This window comes from Ctenopharyngodon idella, chromosome 13, assembly GCF_019924925.1.
Source record: "Ctenopharyngodon idella isolate HZGC_01 chromosome 13, HZGC01, whole genome shotgun sequence".
Taxonomy (NCBI): Eukaryota; Metazoa; Chordata; class Actinopteri; order Cypriniformes; family Xenocyprididae; genus Ctenopharyngodon; species Ctenopharyngodon idella.
In genome coordinates, this window is record NC_067232.1 from 5183277 (window position 1) to 5203209 (window position 19933).

General features: G+C 36.0%; 2 protein-coding genes across 8 annotated transcripts in view; both read right to left on the bottom strand.

Moving 5' to 3' along the window:
* The window catches only part of LOC127525392 (V-set domain-containing T-cell activation inhibitor 1), a 33879-nt gene extending 29283 nt beyond the window's left edge, over positions 1-4596 (bottom strand). The window contains exon 1 of the mRNA XM_051917927.1: positions 4367-4596. Within this exon, the coding sequence (XP_051773887.1) occupies positions 4367-4412 (46 nt within the window). The 5' untranslated portion in view covers positions 4413-4596. The remainder of the gene's footprint in view (positions 1-4366) is intronic.
* A 5282-nt stretch (positions 4597-9878) lies between these two features.
* On the bottom strand, positions 9879-17609 carry khdrbs1a (KH domain containing, RNA binding, signal transduction associated 1a). Of its 7 annotated transcripts, none has more exons than XR_007933319.1 (12): positions 17346-17609; positions 15639-15760; positions 15444-15560; positions 15219-15365; positions 14806-14939; positions 14440-14677; positions 13999-14072; positions 13732-13790; positions 13415-13581; positions 11170-11223; positions 10390-10437; positions 9879-10046 (listed from the first exon to the last, which is right to left on the bottom strand). XR_007933319.1 is itself a non-coding variant. In XM_051917917.1 (9 exons), exons 1-9 carry the CDS (start codon positions 17464-17466, stop codon positions 13481-13483), a joined length of 1113 nt encoding a protein of 370 aa, XP_051773877.1. In that variant the 5' UTR covers positions 17467-17609; the 3' UTR covers positions 12674-13480. The 7 variants fall into 7 exon arrangements, 2 of the variants coding, with proteins under 2 accessions (XP_051773877.1, XP_051773876.1); XR_007933317.1 differs by having other exon boundaries at positions 10395-10437; positions 13415-13584; XR_007933316.1 differs by having other exon boundaries at positions 13415-13584.
* Between the last annotated feature and the right edge of the window lie 2324 nt (positions 17610-19933).

The following is a 19933-nucleotide window of genomic DNA, read 5'->3' on the forward strand; positions in this document are numbered from 1 at the left end:
CCCTATAACTAGAGATCTAATGAACCCTCCTGAAGGTTAGCCGAGTTTGACATTTCATTAGTTTGCTGATGTTTTTGAGTATAAATGTTCTATAAAATACTTGACCCTCTCATAATGCAGTTAGTGGTCTGTTTTAAAAAGATGTTAAAATTATACCATCATTTACTTACACTGATGTTGTTCCAAACTTGTTTGCCTTTCTTTCTTCTGCAGAACACAAAATTAGACATACTGAAGAACGATGCGACTCAAATAACATTGGAGCTTACTGATTTCCATCGTATGGATGAAAACACTGAAACATGTTTAAAATATCTTCTTTTGTGTCCTACAGAAAAAAGTCATACAGTTTTGGAGCAACATGAGCATAAATGATGACAGAATTTTCATTTTTGAGTGAACTGTCCTTTAACTGACATGGAACAATTCCCACAACCAACCGACAAATATCTAGCTGTTTGGCGGTTTGCTGTTACCAGAACAGGCTTTATGCCGAACGTCAAACAGGAAAAAATGTCTCATTGCATCTGCTTGTTGGAAAAAGTGTTAACGGCTGAATGGCACTATGGATATGGTTGGCATTGTTTAATTTAAATATCTAAATGTTAGTGAGAAGAAGAAAAATAAAAACCTTTTAGATATCAATCTGCATTTGAGATGGACATTGGTTATGTTTGTTGCGCATAACCCTCACTGGCCTCTAAATAGAATATATTATACTGGTTATACTACAATCAATAGCATCTAAACACTAATGGTCTGGGTGTATGTTACTTTAAGACCCATGTTTGAGGTTTCCCCAAGCCTTGGAGAATGACGGAGGCGAATATATGCATTCTGTTCTGGTTTGTAGTTTTCCTTAAACAAAATACAATCGTTAACAGTAACCTGTGTCATGTGGATCATTTACAATGCACAACAGGTTACACACTGTTTAAAGAAATAGTTCACCCAAAAATGAGGTCAGGTCAGAGGTCACCCTTCTACCAGAACTCGACTCTCTCGTGAACATGTGTACGGCCGTTGCCGGAAGTCAGTGATTATAGTTTTAAATATGGATATTTTTCTAACAAAAACCCATCGCTTTGCTTCAGAAGGCATTTATTAACCTACTGGAGTCGTATGGATTACTTTTATGTTGGATGGATGCGCTTTTTGGATTTTCAAAACTGGGACAAGCCAAGATATTATTTAATATAACTCCGATTGTGTTCGGCTGAAAGAAGAAAGTCTTGCACACCTAGGATGGCTTGAGGGTGAGTAAATTATGGGCTAATTTTTATTTTTGGGTGAACTATTCCTTTAGGACCAGAAGTGTTTATATGGTGAATTTTTCAGCCGCAGTTCTTCAGTGTTCGCAGTTCATTTTTATAAAAACTGCACTGATTTCTTGTTGATTTTAGAGCTGGTAACTTTCCAAAACTTTTTTCAGGATTATATAAAACATTTTTAAAATTCACTGCTAATTCCACATTTTCCATGAACCTTGTAAACCATTTGATAACTGCTTAAGATTGGGGTTGGTAAGATTTTTTTATGTTTTTGAAAGAAGTGTCTTATGCTCACCGAGGTTGCGTTACATTTATTTGATCAAAATACAGGAAACAGTAATATTTTTCCAATTTCAAATAACTGTTTTCTATCTGAATATATCTTAAATTGTAATTTATTCATGTGATGCAAAGCTGAATTTTCAGCATCATTACTCCAGTCTTCAGTGTCACATGATCCTTCAGAAATCATTCTAATATGCTGATTTGCCGCTAAAGAAAGATTTCTTATTATTTTTAATGTTGAAAACCATTGTGCTGCATAATATTTTTGTGGAAACTCTGATACATCTTATTCAGGATTCTTTCTCAAAGTTTTTGAAACAGTAGCTGGTTTTCTTTGTTAACAGTCATGACGTAAGCATGAAAGGACAAAATGGTGAAAACACAAAAGGTAACAAAAATAATACTGCAGGCAGTTTCTAAAGAACCGTGAGATACAAATGATGCCATCATGCTTGACTCAAACATCCAGCATATGTGGCATAAGTTGCATCTACATGCAATGTTAGAATGAAATGAGACTGTGGCTTAAAAGAGCAGTATAAATGACTGACAAAAGTTTAGCCTTGGTGTGAAGTGCATGTAGTGTGGCAAGGGGACCCTGAGAACATTATCTGTGAACACTTAGTCTATTCCACACAAACAGGATAAGTCTGTTCTCTTGTAATATGGCAACATTTAGGTCAGCTTTAAAACTGACCAGAAAATAAAAAAAACCTTTATCAGGACTGTGTCTGTGCCTCCAACTATGGATGGAATGGAACATTCCTCTTTGTATCTTTTTTTATCGCCCACCAAGGTGAACATGATTTCTCCAAGTACAACATGTTCCTGGTTGATCCCGGAACATAATTTCAATTTGAGGGACAATTTTGTCAAATTTAGCCCTAAGTTATACTTTTGAGAGATGCATTCAACATTTCAGCGTCTTCCATCCATTAAAAAACATGAGCAGGGACAGGCTGCTTCTATATTCCATAAACACAAGTTTATTTGTCTTGCTTGTAGCCCACACAACAAAGACATGAGGTCTGGCACATGCTCAGGGCATTCTGATTGACAAAAATAGGCCATATAAACACCATATTCTACTGGATTTTCTTAAGGGGCCAGTTGCATAAACTTAGTCACTATATTAAGACTTGTCTTAAGAACTAGTTTGACCAACTTGCAGTTAACCAAGGGGTAACCAATGTTATTTTTCCAATTCCAATTACACCAATCTACCTTTTTATGTAACAGACTTTAAAAAATTAGGACCACTCTTCAAGAAAAGAAATAGTGTCTTAACTTTTAAGACTAGTCTAATTGGTTTATGTAACCAGCCCCAGCTTTGGAATCTTTCACTCACACTTCACTGCCTCTTGAGAATCTAAATATATATTCCACAAATATCTGCCAGTTTTTTTTTTTTTTTTTTTTTTAAATAGCCACTTTACAAAAATAACATTTATACTTTGAAATATTATTATCTTACTGTTTATATATATTTAACAAACAGTCTTTCACAGCAAGTTGTATTCCATATTTGAAGTGGATCAAAAACGTTAATCAAAGTTGTCCTACTAGGTTGTCCTAAGAAGGTTTTAGGACAACTTTGATGAAAGGTTTTTATCCACTTCAAATGCTGACTACTGTATATTATTGTGTACATGACAAATAAAATCTTGAATATTACAAAATGATCATGACATTTTCACTAAAAACCACCTGTCCCCAAGACCACATAAATACTGTCCATAACTGAATATACTTCTAACAGATTCAAATATATATAATAACTTAGGAAAAGGATAAGTATAAATATGTATCATTAAAAGAAACTTTACTATGTCCTTAAAGAATAAAGGGTAACACTTAACTACGTTACTCAACATAAGCCTTATTGATCTTAGCTAATGTTATTCTCAACATTTACTAAGACATTTTGTAAGATCAAAAGTTAGTAAATGCACTGTGAACATGAACATTTTTATTAGCCTAACTATCATTAACAAAGGCTAGAAATGTAAAATATATTGCTCATAAGTATTAGTTAATGCAGTAACTAATGTTAATAATGAGACATTGTAAAGTGTTACTGAAAGAATGTAATCCTAAAAATGAATCTCTAAGTTTTTACAATGGTGTCTACTCCTTTTCATCAGTCAGATATTAATGAAATTAAACATTACAGTCATGAATCAGACCTCATTTTCAAGGTTCTCTGTCCATATTCCACCTGCTATGCGCTCAACTGCACACAGGCTGTATCTGATGGTTTAATTTATTCTGAGTGATTCAAAAGGAAAACATATGAAACTGCTTGAGATATTCCTTTCTTTGTGAGTCACCACCAGAAATAAAAGCGTCTGTTAAATGATTAAATGTAAGAAAACCGCAGCAGCAAGAGGTTACTCTCGTATTTTTGCTGTTTTGTAGCCTGTTTTGTCCAAGTACTCTACAAAACTTTTTAAAACCACAGTTCACACTTAATTAAATAGCCTAAGTAGAGCATGCTCACTTGAGAATGGGATAAAACACATGCAAATAGATCCCATTTCCACAAAGAAAATTGGGGGATATAATCAAGAACGAGATCTTTTTGTATCATTTAGGTTTGATTTGACTCTCATGGCAAAGCAAACAAAACTTCTACAGAAAAAAAGCAAAGTTTTGGAGTCCGTCTGTGATGTTCAGGTTTCTATATCTCCGGTAGGCTATATTACAAGCTAGTGTTTACAACCTAGTTTCAGAGTGGAATAGGCAACTGCAAGGTCCCGGTAAGCAGAAACACCGAGTTACAAAAAGCCGAGAAAAAACTTTGTACAAACCTGTACAACGCGGTAAGATCCATAACAGAAGAAAACACCACAGCATATTCCTGATTATGCCTACTTTAAGCTAAAGAATCAAGTGAACAGGTCTGGTTTAATGGTGATGAGTCCACTGCTAAATAAAAGGCGAAAAGAACTGCGTCACGCCTTCAAACCATGTGCCCCTTCAGATTTTTCCAAATGGACTTAAATGCAGCTTCCAAAAGAAAAAATAATACTGTTACATTTGATAACTAACCATTTGAAGCGCAGGACCACACCGATGTGATAAGAAACGTTCAGTGCGTCGCGTTATTAACTCTTAAATTCAAATCTCACGTTATTAACTATTCAATCAAATCTGCGTTCGCGCTTTGGCTGGAGCTGAGGCGCTAAAGAGCTGTTCAGCGTTTTCAGCGTTTAACCTACCTACAGATACTACTACTATTATGTTTCTGACATTTAAACAGGCTACAGTTAAGTGAAAAAAGAAAAGAAAAAAAAAACATTTGTAGTTTGTAATCTTAGAATATTGTAGATATCCTCCTGGGACCCAGAAAAAAAAGTTTTTGAATTTAATATTTTGTTTCACATCATTACATTGTTTAGAGCATAAGAAAAAAAAAAAGGAAAAATAACATTTTTGAAAAATTATATTTTATTCATATTTTATGCTATGTCCTCTGTAGTGGACACCAGGACTAAGTTGTTTAAAAAATAAAATGACAATAAATTACATGTATAGGCAAAAACAATGGGATTTTTTTTTATTCACCAATAAATTTTTAGGTTTCAGAATTTTTTTAAACTAAATTTTGTTTAAAGATGATTCTCCACTATGTCATGAAAGATAGAACGGAATGAATCGATATACCATTTTACTTAATATGAGGGTAAAATGGCCATACATGGATTTTCCCATTCAATACAATGCATCTATACACTGTATCTAATTTGCATATTAATGTGTTCTTGGAGCAACATGTAATGAAAAAAGAAGTGTAATAATGGGAGTAAAAATTGGCAACATTTTCATAATAATATCTAATAATTAATAGGAATATTGATATATAATTTATTTCGCTATTCACTTGTGTCTCCCAAAATGCCTGATAATCATGATTTAAGTCCTGGTGTCCTCTACAGAGGTCGTGTATGAAATCAATGAAAGTCATATTTTGATTAGAAACCCCGTAACATTTTCCTGAGATGTTGATTTATAACAAACAATTAAAAAATAATCCAATTTAAATGATAATTACAAAATATTATCATATTTCCATAAGAGTGCTAAATTTGATCACTAAATTAATGTCAGTCATATTTAAAGACCAAGGAGAAGTTGTTGTCATGGTGAAACTTCCAAACATTTGGTATCTCTGCAAAGCCCTGAATGTGCTCTTTACAGGACAGCCCTAAAACTGTGACATGTATGTCAGAGAAATTCACTAAAATATATTGTCCACTAGAGGACAAAAGTCTATTCCTGGGTCCCAGGAGGCTATAAAATGAATAGTGCCCCAATGTTGTCTTTTGGTGATTTTCTCAGTTTTGAAGCTAAAATATTTCACACAGCCTAGGCGATTCGTGCAGATTTTTTCGCGTGCAGGTGGTTGAGGGAATCCTGTAGCAACTTATAATGTAATAACTGCACATAATGTAGCAAGTATTACATTAATATTGTTATAAAATTTTCATAATAGTGGCCAAAATCGCATAGTGTGCACCTGCCTTAAATCAAAAAAATATATTGTGTGACCAGCCTTTGTGTTTAAAACAGCTTTTGTCCAGGTACACTTGCGCATTGTTTTTCAGATATCTTTGCAGGTCGGATTCTTCAAGCGTCTTGGAGACACGGCCACAGTTCTTCTGGATTTAGTTTGTCTCAGTTTCATCTGTTTCTTGTAATCACAGACAGATTTGATGATGGTGAGATCAGATCTCCGTGTGGAGCAACGGCTGTTGTCAGACTCCGTGGCATTGTGATATGGTTTCGAGATATGATATTAAATTCTTCTGTCAAGCTGGTAAATTTAAATGTATATTTTGCTTTTTCAGCACCACCCAAGTCTTCTCCTCCCATTTCTACCAACTAGTCATGCTTGATTCAACTCAAGTGGTACACACTGCAGAGTCTATGATGACCAGCTTCAACTCTCTGGACGTCTAGTGAGGGGGAGCTACACGTAAGCTCCACCCATTTGCTCTGCAGCGAGTACCTTCTCATTCAACTTCCCGCGTCTACTACCTGCACAGATATCAGCAGCGCAACTGGGTTGGAGGTTGCCAGGTTGAGGCCACAAATGGGTTGACATTTGTATGATATGTCGATTGTGAGAGTATATGCATTTCATACAAGATCTGGCAACCTTGGAATAATATATTGTTTTGATTATTCATGTAACGAGGTTGTTTGGGCCATACAAATTATGGAAGTTTCCCGGGATAAATAACAAAACAGGAGGGGGGCAGGATATGGGTGTTAAATACGGCAGACCCTGGAAAAAACAAGAGTGTTGACAGGTATGAAACAGCCTTAATGTACATCAGAGGGTATGGTGAAAAATACAGTACAACTTACAATCATGTAGTTATAAACAGTCTACACAACCCTGTTAAAACAGTTTGGTTTTGTAATGTAAAATAGAAAGGAAAAAAATAAATAAAATAAGAACTTTTGCACCTTTAATGTGAAATTACAACCTATGTAATGCCACTGAAAAAATTAACTTCAGAATGAACTAATCATCAAGCTCATGTGTAATAATACACACCTGTATTCACATAATAACTGCATGAATATTTAAATGTTGCCTTTCACAGGTAGCTTTTTTTTAAAAAGCTGCTGCAATTATGACAATACAGTGTTTTGGTTGAGTTTATAACAATACATTTCTCAGTGTAAAAAATGTTACATTATGTGCTCTCAATTTTTTATTACGTTTTGAGAAAATTACTACATTATGAACATTTTATTACAGTAACAATGCAATACTTATAAGTTATGCGCAGTTTTTACATTGTGCAGTTATTACATTATGAGTTGCTACAAATGAGTCCAAAATTTTACCAAAAAAATAAAATTGAAGTAAAATTAAAGGAAAACTTCTTAATCAGGGAATAGCATCAAGTCCATCAACTCATGGGATATTGATCTGGTCAGTTAAGTAGCAGAGAAGGTTGTTAATCAGTTTCAGCTGCTTTGGTGTTAATGAAATTAACAACAGGTGCACTAGATGGTCAACAATGAGACGACCCCCAAAACAGGAATGGTTTTACAGGTGGAGGCCACTGACATTATTTTCCCTACTCATCTTTTCTGACTGTTTTTCACTAGTTTTGCATTTGGCTAGGGTCAGTGTCACTACTGGTAGCATGAGGCGATACCTGGACCCTACAGAGGTTGCACATCAATATGTGCCATTGCCAGAAGGTTTGCTGTGTCTCCCAGCCAGGGCCAATGCAAGCTAAACTGCCGCTCTAGGCAAAACACCGTCGTGCCGCCCCCACTTCACAATCACAACAGGCCTTTTTTTCAAGAATCAGAAATCACATGACGCGGGGTAAAGTTAGTTCAGCTATGCGTCTACGGCTATTAGATTGATATGCTCTTTTCTCAAATATCGCTTCTTACCTTTTCTGTTTTGTTTGTTTTCCAAGTTGCTGTTGTATAATCTACAAAGAAATTATTTTCTACTTGTTTGTAGCTTATACGGCCACTCAAACCGTTGCTCGAATTTACTGGCGGGTGGTTTTATTTCACCAGCTGTCATACAGTATAAGCTACGAAGCTACTCATTCAGAAATTCCCCCGATCGTATCACATACGACAAACATTATTTATATAATTTATTCATTTAAAAAAGTCGTGAGATACATAATATTGTCGTGAGTTTAATACGTTTTAAAAATATATAGCATGTATTAATCTCATATCTGATTGGGCCGGCGCATGCCTATAGGCGAACTAGGCATGTCTACACTTTGTTATTATGAGAGGATTTGTGAGCGTCCACTCACCGCTCAAAACGCCGGAGTTTTCGTGCAGTGGCATCTTAAACACCTCTGATTGGCCATTGCGAAATCAACAGATAGACCCATTTGCCGCTCTTGGTTGGGGCAGGCGGGTTTTTGGTAACTACTTGGTAGAATGAAGGAAAGATGATTTAGATTTATAATAACTAATCAGGTGATAACTTTTTGATATAAGTGAAATAATTTCAAACGAATGTCCAAAAAATAAATACGTTAAATTAAGAACTAAATCCCTCTCTTTCTTGCCGCCCTGACTGTGCTGCCGCCTAGTTCGCCTATAGGCATGCGCTGGCCCAATCTCAAGATCATGGAAGAGATTCCAGGAGACAGGCAGTTACTGTAGGAGAGCTGGGCAGGGCTGTAGAAGGTCCCAAACTTATCAGCAGGACCAGTCTCTGCTCCTTTGTGCGAAGAGGAACAGGACGAGCACTGCCAGAGCTCTACAAAATGACCTCCAGCAGGCCACTGGTGTGAATGTCTCAGACCAAACAATCAGAAACAGACTTCATGAGGGTGGCCTGAGGGCCCGACGTCCTCTAGTGGGCCCTGTGCTCACTGCCCGGCACCGTGGAGCTTGATTGGCATTTGCCATTGAACACCATACAAACTACTGAGTACCATTTTGAGTTGCTGCAATGAAATTTCAGCAAAATGGACTAGCCTGCTGTATCATTTTTTCACTTTGATTTTTAAGGGTGTCTGAATTCAGTCCTCTGTAGTTGATCATTTTCATTTCCATCAAATGTGGTATGCTTTTGTTCCTAACACATTACCCAGTCCATATCAGTATAGATATCCAGCATATTTTTCCTTATTGAGAGCTGTGTTTTCAAAGTGTTCTTATATTTTTTAATGTATAATCAGTGTATAATTGGATACGATGACATTTAATTACAGTCAAAGCTAAAGTAAAGTTTTATTATAAACAATTTATAATTGGGGGGGTTTAGAGTTATAAATATATTTCTTACAAAAACATCACTTGGGAAAGCCTTTATTAGCCCCCTGGGGGAGTATGGTTTATAGATAGATGATGGATGTGCTTGTTTTGGGGCTTCAACATCACAGTTACTATTCGTTCCCACTATAAAGCTTGGAAGAGACAGGATATTTTTAATACAACTCTGTTTGACTCAAAGTCAGTCATATACACTTAGGATGGCTTGAAGGCAAGCAAATTATGAGAATTTTTGTTTGAACTAACCCTTTAAACAATACTGAATTCCTGTGGGTTTTTTTTTTTTTTTTTTTTAAATTTATCAGTCGATGGCACAGCTGCAACACCCTAGTAACAACCAATAATACCCTGGCAACTACACAGCAACATCTACCATTCTATCAAAATTTGATCGGTCAATTGCAGCAATAAATGGTCAAACACTTCTAAATGACTAGGAAAAAGTGATCGGTTCACCACAACACTGGGCAACCAATTTTCTAATGCTGGTACTAACTTGCCTTCAGAGTGAGAAAGTGTTTAATTATACAACTTCAATAAAACAGTACAAAATAATTTATTGGGATATTAAAAAAGTATAAAAGTAACAAGACAACTTAAAATACATTAAAAGTGACTCATGTTCACTAAACATTTCTCAGATCACAAGATTGTATAAAAAAGGTAGAGTAAATTTCCTCTTAGGTACAAAATGGCACCAAAAGCCTGCAACAAAGAAACAGAGAGCATACAAAGTGAGTCACACTGGAACATGACCTTTAAATGTCTTGTTTTCCTACTTAAAGACCAAGGATCTGTACTGACATGCATGCAAATTAGCCAAATAGCCATCAAAAAGTGTTCCCAAGATGGCAATCAGGTGAACTCTGGTGCTACACATACCATGACAACAGACATTCATAATATAATACATAAAAAAAAAAATTAAAAAAAATAAGAGACCCAACACTTTTGGCCCAATGAATGTCAACTTTTTCCATGACCGTTCCAGTCATGGGAAAGAATGAACAAACTTGTAACACAATAGGAAACTGGATGATAACATTACCCCACCCAATGTCATGTTAAGCTTCAGAGTCCCAGATCCACTTCAACACTATAGATAAGACAAATTTGGACTAGTAAGTTGTATACTATAGAAATGCCCATGTCTTTTAAGACTTTTCTTTCAAACTAAAAAGACTAAAATAGAAGGGCAGTATGTTTATTAGGATTCAGATCATTAACAAATCAAACCAACATAACTTCAGTACCAAGATCAAACGTGACAAGTCTAAAAGGAACTTGTTTGATCAATTTTTGATCAAGAAGAATCCATTTGATTGTGCCACTGAATGTAGTCATGTACAAGTTCAATCACAATTCAGTCCCACTTTATATTAGGTGTTTTTACTATGTACTTGGGGCAAAAAAAAAATTGTTAGGTATAATGTACTTAACATGTGTTCATGCTGTATTGCAAAACTTTTGCTGCACTTTTGCTGAGTCTCATTGACTTGGGTATACATCATTGCTTACATTGCACGAGTGCCCACAGTGGCTGGTGAGCAAAAAAAAAAAAAAAAGTTGATGTCAAGCCCCAAGTACAGGTATTTATTTTATTTTTATTTATATATATATATATATGGGTACACAATAAGTGCACTATCAAATGATTAATAGTACACAGTATAGTAGTTAAAGACCTAATATAAAGTGGATCTACCAGATTAACAAGTTGTTTTATATAATTTTCTTCATGCACAATTTAGAAAGAATATTTCTTGTATTTGCACATTTAAAAACCCATTGATTGCTGAAAATTCATTAATATTTATACACACTTCACCTGTAAGAGCTGCCTGGTAAGGCCAGTCTGGAGAGAACCACTCGCCATCAGCCACTGAGCAACACAAAACAAGAGTTAGTACACAAGACCTCACAAATCGACAGTTTCACAAAGACAGGTGCAGCTCTACAAAAATATCGAATGCTTGTAAAATTTAAGGACATTTTGTCTATTTTGTACAGCTACAAGAACACTTTTTAAGAAGTGTAATTTTGACTAAAAACTAGAATCTATTTGTTTTTAAAACAAGAGTTGAATATAAAATAACATACTAAGCTTGTTTTTAGAAAGTTGAATGTTTTATGATGTGTTAGCCAGGTTTAGGAATATTGACTTTTGAATTTGCAAACAACGGAATTTGAATTTGCAATGATTGTGTACAAAATGAATGAATGAACAGTTGTGCTAAGAGAGAAGTTTAGGGTTGATATTACCTTTTTGAAGCTTGCATTACACTTTACGCCATCTTTTCCAATTTTGTTGTTTAAGCCGGCGAAAATCAGGTAAGACTGAACATTTGAATCATCTTCACGGTCAAAACTTTCACCCTGGGCTACAAAAGCCTTTGTGTTGAGTGATCTGGTTGAACAAGACATCTCATGCCGTTTCTTTTGCTTTTTTTTTTTTTGGTTTTGCACGCAAAACTACCATATGAGCACCAAACATCTAAATTGATTTGTGCATGTATACTTTACCTTTTAAAAAGGGGAATCTATCTGTGCTTTTAGAGGTGACTCTGCAGGTCTTACCTCAAGATCCTTTTCAATAGAAGACAAACATGTTGAGTCTCTGTGACATCAGAGGGATTTAGTGACTCTGATGCGAGGTTGCAACAGGGTTATCGCTTTTAAAACAGGTATAAACACATTAAAACTCCAGGATTTTCTTATTGTGTATAAATCATTGTTAATGTTGAATAGATTGACTATTATCCGTTAAAGAGGTCATACCAATCCACTTGTTTTTGTACCAAAAACAGGCAGACACTTCATTGTAGTTTGTCACAGTTGCCTTACCAAATAGGTGCTGTAGCTCGAGTTAATGCAATTTTGCTTGAAAATTGAGTTCTGAATTTTATAGCTTTTTTTTTTTTTCTCCTTTCTTCTCCATAGTACAACGAACATCAAAAGCATAATTGATTTAGAAGATATGACCCCTTTAAAATTATTCATAAATACAAAAAGAATTCAGATTAGCTTGTTGGGGGACCAAGGTAACAGATTTTGAAATATTTGTCTTTAAATGTTATTCTGAGGTCAATTGTTCCTGTACAAGACATAATGTGCAGCCTTTCCACGATCTACTTGATACAAATATCTCCATGCTAATTGCAGACTATTTAAATCAACGGTTTATACACAATAGATTTTGAACAGCAAAACAAGTTATCTAAATATTGTGATGTTATAAAAAGCATGCAGAATTTTGACAGTTTTACAGTTTGCAACAGTTGACAGTTTTATATGGGATGACTATTACCACTTTAATAAGTCAAAAACAAACGTTTTGAAGGCTGTAAAAGAAAACTATGCTTTATTGACAAACTGATAGGGACACATTTTGGACATATTTAGTTCCCTAGTTAGGAAATGCACACAAGGTTTCTAATATTTTGGAAAAAGCAAAACTAAAAACACCAAAGAACAAGTCTAATATTTGGGTATTGTACGTACAAAGGTTTGAGAGGGTAGTTCTTTTACCTGTCTAGAAGTAAACTCGAACCTTTGCGATTTGTTTTGCACAAAACGAATCAGCAGATGCGAATTTTTGGATGTTTTCACGAGACATTCAAACAATAATAGCCTCAAACCAAATTGAATTTGTTCTTTGAAAAATAAGTAACATGTTGATTTGTACAGGAACTAATGTTTTTGAGCATCCCTCAATTTATTTTTTTTGTTATGCCTTACAAAAGCGCGTTTGGAATAAATCTAAGTGATATTAACAGGCATTTTTTTCCTTTTTTTATCAAGTCATTTTACACATGAACATCAGCTAATTATCTAGCATTCAGATATCAATTTTTCAGAGAACACTTAACCATTAAAAAGAAATAAAAGAAATAAAAAAATAAAAAAAAACAAGAAAACAATTTGTAAAACAAATGCAAAGAGAATATAAGCACAGCATATAATCGCAAATCTAAAATGTGTCATGAACTTATGAATGGTCATCGTCCTACGCAGATTCATATTAAAAAGGAGTGTTGTTAACCAAAACAGGATACAAAAACAACTAGAATTACTTTAGGTTGTTACAAGAGGTTACGAGGGGAGATGGTTGCCCAAACAACTGCAGAGATGGAAAGGTCTTAATATCTCCCATATGGGTGCTCCCGAAACGACTTGCCCTGACGGGCAGTAGGAGCCTTCCCGCCAGCGCTGCCCCAAGCACCGCCATCCCAGTCATCTTCTGCTGAAAACACAAGGCACTTCTGTAACATGGATAATTCATTCAAGGATAACTTACTGTGTCATACATAATGTTTCCTGACATTAGGCACTTGGGAGTCTATTGTAGATTAAGCATGCTAAAGGTCTAACATTAGAGAACATGTCTTACTGTAAGATTCGTAAGTCTCCTGTGCCTCTCCGTGACCGTAATCATAATACTCTGTGTCTCTGTGGAAGGACAAAAGCAGAGTTTTAAACAAAAGCAGTTTTTACCGAGTTTTAATCTTAGACCACAGCAGGACTTGGAAGATATGGATTTACATCATTTGATGAAGTTGAACTGATTTATTTTATCTTTGAACTGAATGAATATTTTTGGAAATGAAACAGGAAGACCGCTCTGCCAATCTATAGAAAAAGATGGAAAGATACTCACGGCTGTGGAGCAGGTTGACTGTAATAGCTCTCATATCCTTCATAGGAAGTCTCTGCATATGGTTCTTCATAAGCCTGAGAAAACAGAGGAGACAATGGAGATGCATCACAAGATTAACATTTATAAAGTCTTGCACAGCCTTTTAAGTAACAATACTGGCTCAATTCAACAAAACTAGGGGTGTAACTATAGTGTTATATCGCAATATAAAAATGTGACGATCTGAATTTTTTTTTGTTTTCAGGATTCTATGAACAAAAAGAACAACATTTATTTAAAATAGAAATATTGGAACATTACACTTGTCTTATTTAAATGCATCCTTGCTGAATGAAAGTATTAATTTCAACTACATCATACTGACCCCAAACTTTTCAAATGGCGGCAAATATAAAACTGTTGAAACAGGAGCAATTGCTGGTGTTGTGGATATTGACTTACATATTCACCGTAAGCTTCTGGTTTGGCCGAGTGCTGTTGGTGGGAGAGCGCCGATGCTGGTGTCATCCTCTGAGACTGGGCTGGTGGTCTTGACCGAGAGGCGGCACCCCCTCTGTTTGGTGTGGAGGGTGGAGGTCCACCTCGTCCCACGGGAGCTCCCCTTGCCGCAGCTCCACGTCCTGGACCTCCTCTTGGAGCTCCTCCACGTGGTGCTCCACGAGGGGGCATACCGCGACCCCTACGAGAAAATGTATATTACATATATACTCCAAACACTTAAGATTGTTCAGATCACTAAAGACAAAGTGATTCTATATCCGAAATATAGCTTCTGTTTTGCTACATGCATTTGTTAGTAGTTCTCACCTAGGGGGTGGTGGGCCACCACGGCCTCTGCCAGGAGGGCCGAGGCCTCTGCCGTGGCCAGACATATCCTGAGAGCCGTTCAAAAACCCTGGATCCATGAAAGCATCGGGATGCATTTCATCAAGACCATCCACCTGACACATGAGAGAAAGGATAAATCAGACTGATCAACTAACAATTAAAAGGTTTTACATCCCAAATGAAGACCATAAAATACACAAAAAAATAAAATAATAATCCTTATGGCAGATGAGAAAACAAAAATGGCCAATGCCCAATATTAAGACTATCATTGTTGTTAGTAATGATTAAATAATTAAAATACACAATAACTTTGATAATGAGCATTTATTTGTTATATTATTTAAATTAGCTAAAGATTAAAGCATCAGTTTGTTTGTGCTCACACTTACAGGCATTAGGAACTTTTTGACTTCATCCATGGCATGTGCCATACGCAGGTAACAGTCTGGAATGGGAGCAAAAACTTCAATGTGGACATGCAACTCCATTGCCAAGTGTGCATACTTTGGATCTCCACCCTTCCTCAGCTCCTCTTCCTGAAGGTTTCACAATTTAATATTTAGTCACCGGGTCACTTAACAGTAAACTCAACAGTGCAATAACTGGTTCATTACCTTGTTCTTATCTCTCATGGATCCTTTGCCCAGTACAGAGATTTTCGCTCCAGTGTCTTCCTGCAAACGTTTGATCGTGCTGCCCTGCGGCCCTAGAATCTTGCCCACGAAATTAAACTGATGGGAGAAATGAGAAGTTAATTCAACAAGTCCTTGCATTGTACAGACAAACTCAGACAGTGCACGATGACTTACTCGAGGGTACTGTTTCACTGGAATGAGCACTCGCTCTTTCACCCTCACGTTCTTAGCGGTGAACAGATCCAGGTATGTCTCAGACTCTTTTTTGGGTTCACCTTTCTGCACCCTCTCAATCTCTGTAAGAGAAAACAAAATCAGCTCACAGCAAAAAGAAGAAATCATTTATTTTTGCTTTGCCACATCTATTCTGGAAGTTGCAAACATTCCAACAAGTAACAGAAAACTCTTTGCCAAATGCAACTAGAAACGAGTTGAGAAATGTACTTTGTTATATGCACTTTGACTTAAGTGCAATTGCTAATGTGATACGATAACCTCTGCCTCAGAATTTAGGACTAGAGCATGGTTTTTCAAAAGTACTAAAGAACTTGAATCGTTAACACCTTAACCGTCACCATCCTGCTAGCAGGATGCTTGGCATCAACTGCCAAGTTCTGCTCCAACCCTAATTAATGAAGCACAACTGAACAAGCTAACATAATCAAGGTCTTCAGGATTAGAGGCGGGTGGGTTTTGGAGCTGAACTCTACATGAAAGTGGATTTTGAAGGCCAGAGTTGAGAAACCCTGGTTTATTCCATCAAAAATCACTGAATGTAAACAGTGTTGCCTTTTGGTCCTGACAAAAACTGGTACCACATCACAATGGTTAGGGACACTGGATAAATTCATTAAATTCAATAAAGACTATTGATTTCGATTTGTATGCCTAATTCTAGCTATAATCTTTCCTAAGATTGCATTCACTAGTGCAAGTGCATAAATTCTTTGACTCTGTCAATTACATGGGAGCAAAGCAACCGCAAATGACAACGATCCAATCGATTCCCCATGAACAAAATTCCCGCCCTATATTTTGTTTTTTGTTCGAGAGGCGTTTCATTCATACACGTAAGAGAGACGAAAAAACGATTGCAATTGTTATCAGTACAGATTAATTTATGTATAATCCATTTCTCTTTGTCTGCAATCTTGGGGTTCCTTACAGAGGAATTATGGGATTGTCCGTCTCCACACAAAAAAAGCACGTGATGATGCTGCCTTAGAATTTGGGAATTAGATGCATTGAAGGGAAAAAAAAAAAACCTTTTCAACTTTAACGGTGTTGTCTACAGTTGGACAATGCGCCCAAGTATTTTCAACTGAAGCTGCATGCACATTTTAAATATTTCTTTCATTTATCCTTTGAATAACCAGTACCCCTTGAGGTCGAATCAGGAATTGATTTTCAACGTGGTTCAAATTTGACCTAATTCTCAATGTGGAACAGGAGGATTAAACAAATCACACTGGTTGCGGAATAAAACGCATCAAGTTACGTATAAAATCCTTAACTGAATGTTTATCTTATCCGTAACAAGTCAATTATGATGTTTGAGCCAAATCTCGCAGGATATGAGCGTGCAGGTCTGAACATACATAATTATTCCCCACACTTCCAACATTAAACAACGCAACGTAACGCAAAACATCATAAAACAGCACTGCATACTACTGATGGCAATGAAAAACACGGCACGGCCTATCGGACCAAAACTACCGCTTCTGGCCTACAAACACGCATCTCACCGACGCACGTGAAATTATCTCTAGCAAGTATAGACTAACCTCCCTTCAAAAACACAGCTCATTATTTAATAATTAGAGAATGCAGTCAGGAGTTCTGCATGAATTGTTTAATAATGAATAAAGACGCACTGACCTGCGCTTAGGAGTTTCATGGCGTGCGTGAACGAGGAGTCCAGGCTGTCTTTTTCCGCCAATAACTCCGGCAGATATTTACTGTCCCCGGTGCTGTTCTTCCTCTTGTTGTTTGCATCCATCTTGCTCACGGCTTACGAGACTTTCGCTGAGAAATTAAGCGATTAGTGCTGTTGTGAAAACGCGTGCTAATGCTGAAGCTTTTCTACCCCTCTTAACAAAGGAAACAGCAGCTTAATGGCGCTGATGGAAGTGACGTCAGGGGGCGAAATCGGCTTCCGTTTAAGAATTGGATGAGCCGGGGGGAGGGGCACCCACTGGTAACAAACGACTGTGATTGGACTGCCTCATCAGCGCTGAGAAAAGAAACGATTGACACGTGTCGAAATTAGTTTAGGCCTATCGTGAAGCCTAAACTTTTATTGGGGAAAAAAAAAAAAATCGCCTTCCTTTATAGTTAAAATAACTATAGTTTTAGCTATTCTTTTAGTTAAAACTTGATTATGTCGTATAAATCACCAAACAATCACTAACTGGCTGTGTGTTTCTGAGTTTAAACTATCAAGCACTTTTTAAAGGTTGTGTAAAAATGTTTAATTGGTCTACTGTATTATGAAAATCTTAGATACAATTAGAAAATTACATTTTAATTTGGTTAGCCTATGTGTTTTGTAAAGTCATATTTTTGATATACGACAGTTTTCACCTGTTTGCAATTTGCAGTGGTTACTATTTACAACTTTTCATAGTGTGATTTTTGGGGAATTAAAACCAGTTATGGTTCGCAAACATAATGATAGTATTTGGAATGGACAGAAATAAAAAACATACACATTCAAAAATAGTCCCCATGTTTAGCTTTTTTTATGGACTGAACAAAGAAAATTCAGAAATCTGTAACATAATCTGGATGTTATCCTTAACACACACACACAAAGGAAATCTAATGTAAAGACATGAAGAAAATAAATATATTTTAACATGACTTACAATTTAGATTAACCTATATAATTTGTTATTTAAGTAAACTGAGTCACAAGTACTAAATATTTTATAGTCAGTTTAATTCTATGAAGAAAATCCACAAAAGACTCTGCAAAAAGTTGTTTTATACTCTTTGTGATGTTTATAGATTGACATTATAAGGGCAAAGATGAGTAGATGAATGGAGGTTGATGTTGATGGGGCAGATTTTTTTAACATGTAAATGTGAAGACTGGAGACAAAAGAATATTGATCAGAGCATATTGTTGTGTTTCACACAGGGTAAGAGTGTGAATGTGAGCAGGGCAAAGACAAAGGAACATAAATGGGGCTGTTTGCAGCATGTCTGGCATAGGACAATGGATGAATGGGTGATTGGGAATGGGAGTAGAGCACAAGGAGTCTGCTTTGTCTCCAGAACATAGTCTTAGGAAATGTTTCAGTTTCAGAGAGAGTAGAGTCAAGAGTTTTACATCATCATCCTCATATCAGACTTGTGAATTTAAGCTCATTTAAGCATACAGTATTTACACAGTTTATTAAAATGAAAATATTTGACCCGTTTGACCCGCAAATATCATAAATATTATTACTAATTCTATTAATACTATATGAACCCGCAACAATAAAAAGACAAAAACTTACAAAAATATATAATATATTCTGACCACTCAACTAGAAAAATGTCCCAGTTTGACACACGAGCCGAATCACTGATTCGAAACAAAAGCTCCGAAGCAGTGTTTTAAAATCGGCCTTCACTAGATATTGTTGAAAAGTCGTTATTTTGTTTTTTTGGTGCACAAAAAGTATCCTTGTCGCTTTATAATATTAAAGTAGAACCACTGCACTTACATGAACGGTTTTAAATATGTTTTAGTACCTTTCTGGGCAACTGAAAGTGTAAATTAACTTGCTGTCTATGGAGGCCTCACTGAGTCGTCGGATATTATCAAAAATATCTTAATTTGTGTTCCGAAGATGAACAAAGGTCTTACAGGTGTAGAACAACATGGGGGTGAGTAATAAATGACATTATTTTCATTTTTGGGTGAACTAATCCTTTAATCTTAACCCTGCAAAGCACATTATATTTGATATGTGATTTTTTTGTTGTACACAACATGCCTTCTTCTGTCCTCTGATCAAAGGGATTTTGTCTTATAATTATGTTTTTATTGCTAATGATGCCAGCTTTTTATTATAATGTTGAATAGCTATAATTACCCATTTTATACATATAAAAATAAATACATTTATAGAAGTATCACTATCATATTGATCTAGACAGTTCTTAGAACTGGATAAAAATGAAAGAAAAAAAAAATGAAAAAAGTGGTGTCATCCATTACGCAAGGATATGAAGGAAATTGCACAAACAGGAGTTAAAGTTCATCCCATCTGTAAAATCACTTCTCAATAAGGATAGTTCACAGCTCAAATAAACAGTGCTTAAACACACAAGCCTGTCATCCTCTGGCCAGGTTTACCTCCATTATAATAAGTGTTACTGTAACTGCAATGTTTGCATGAAGAAAAAACCGAAGGATGGGTTTTTTCGCAATCTGAAGCAAAGTCCCTTTCATGTAAGTCATTTCACTCTGC

Coding starts and splice junctions, on each gene's coding strand:
- khdrbs1a (XM_051917916.1), bottom strand. CDS start 17,466: ATGGATGCAAACAACAAGAGGAAGAACAGCACCGGGGACAGTAAATAT. Junction 15,561..15,638: donor CAGTGAAACAGTACCCTCGA/GTAAGTCATCGT, acceptor TTCTCCCATCAG/TTTAATTTCGTGGGCAAGAT. Junction 14,678..14,805: donor GGTGGCCCACCACCCCCTAG/GTGAGAACTACT, acceptor ATTTTCTCGTAG/GGGTCGCGGTATGCCCCCTC.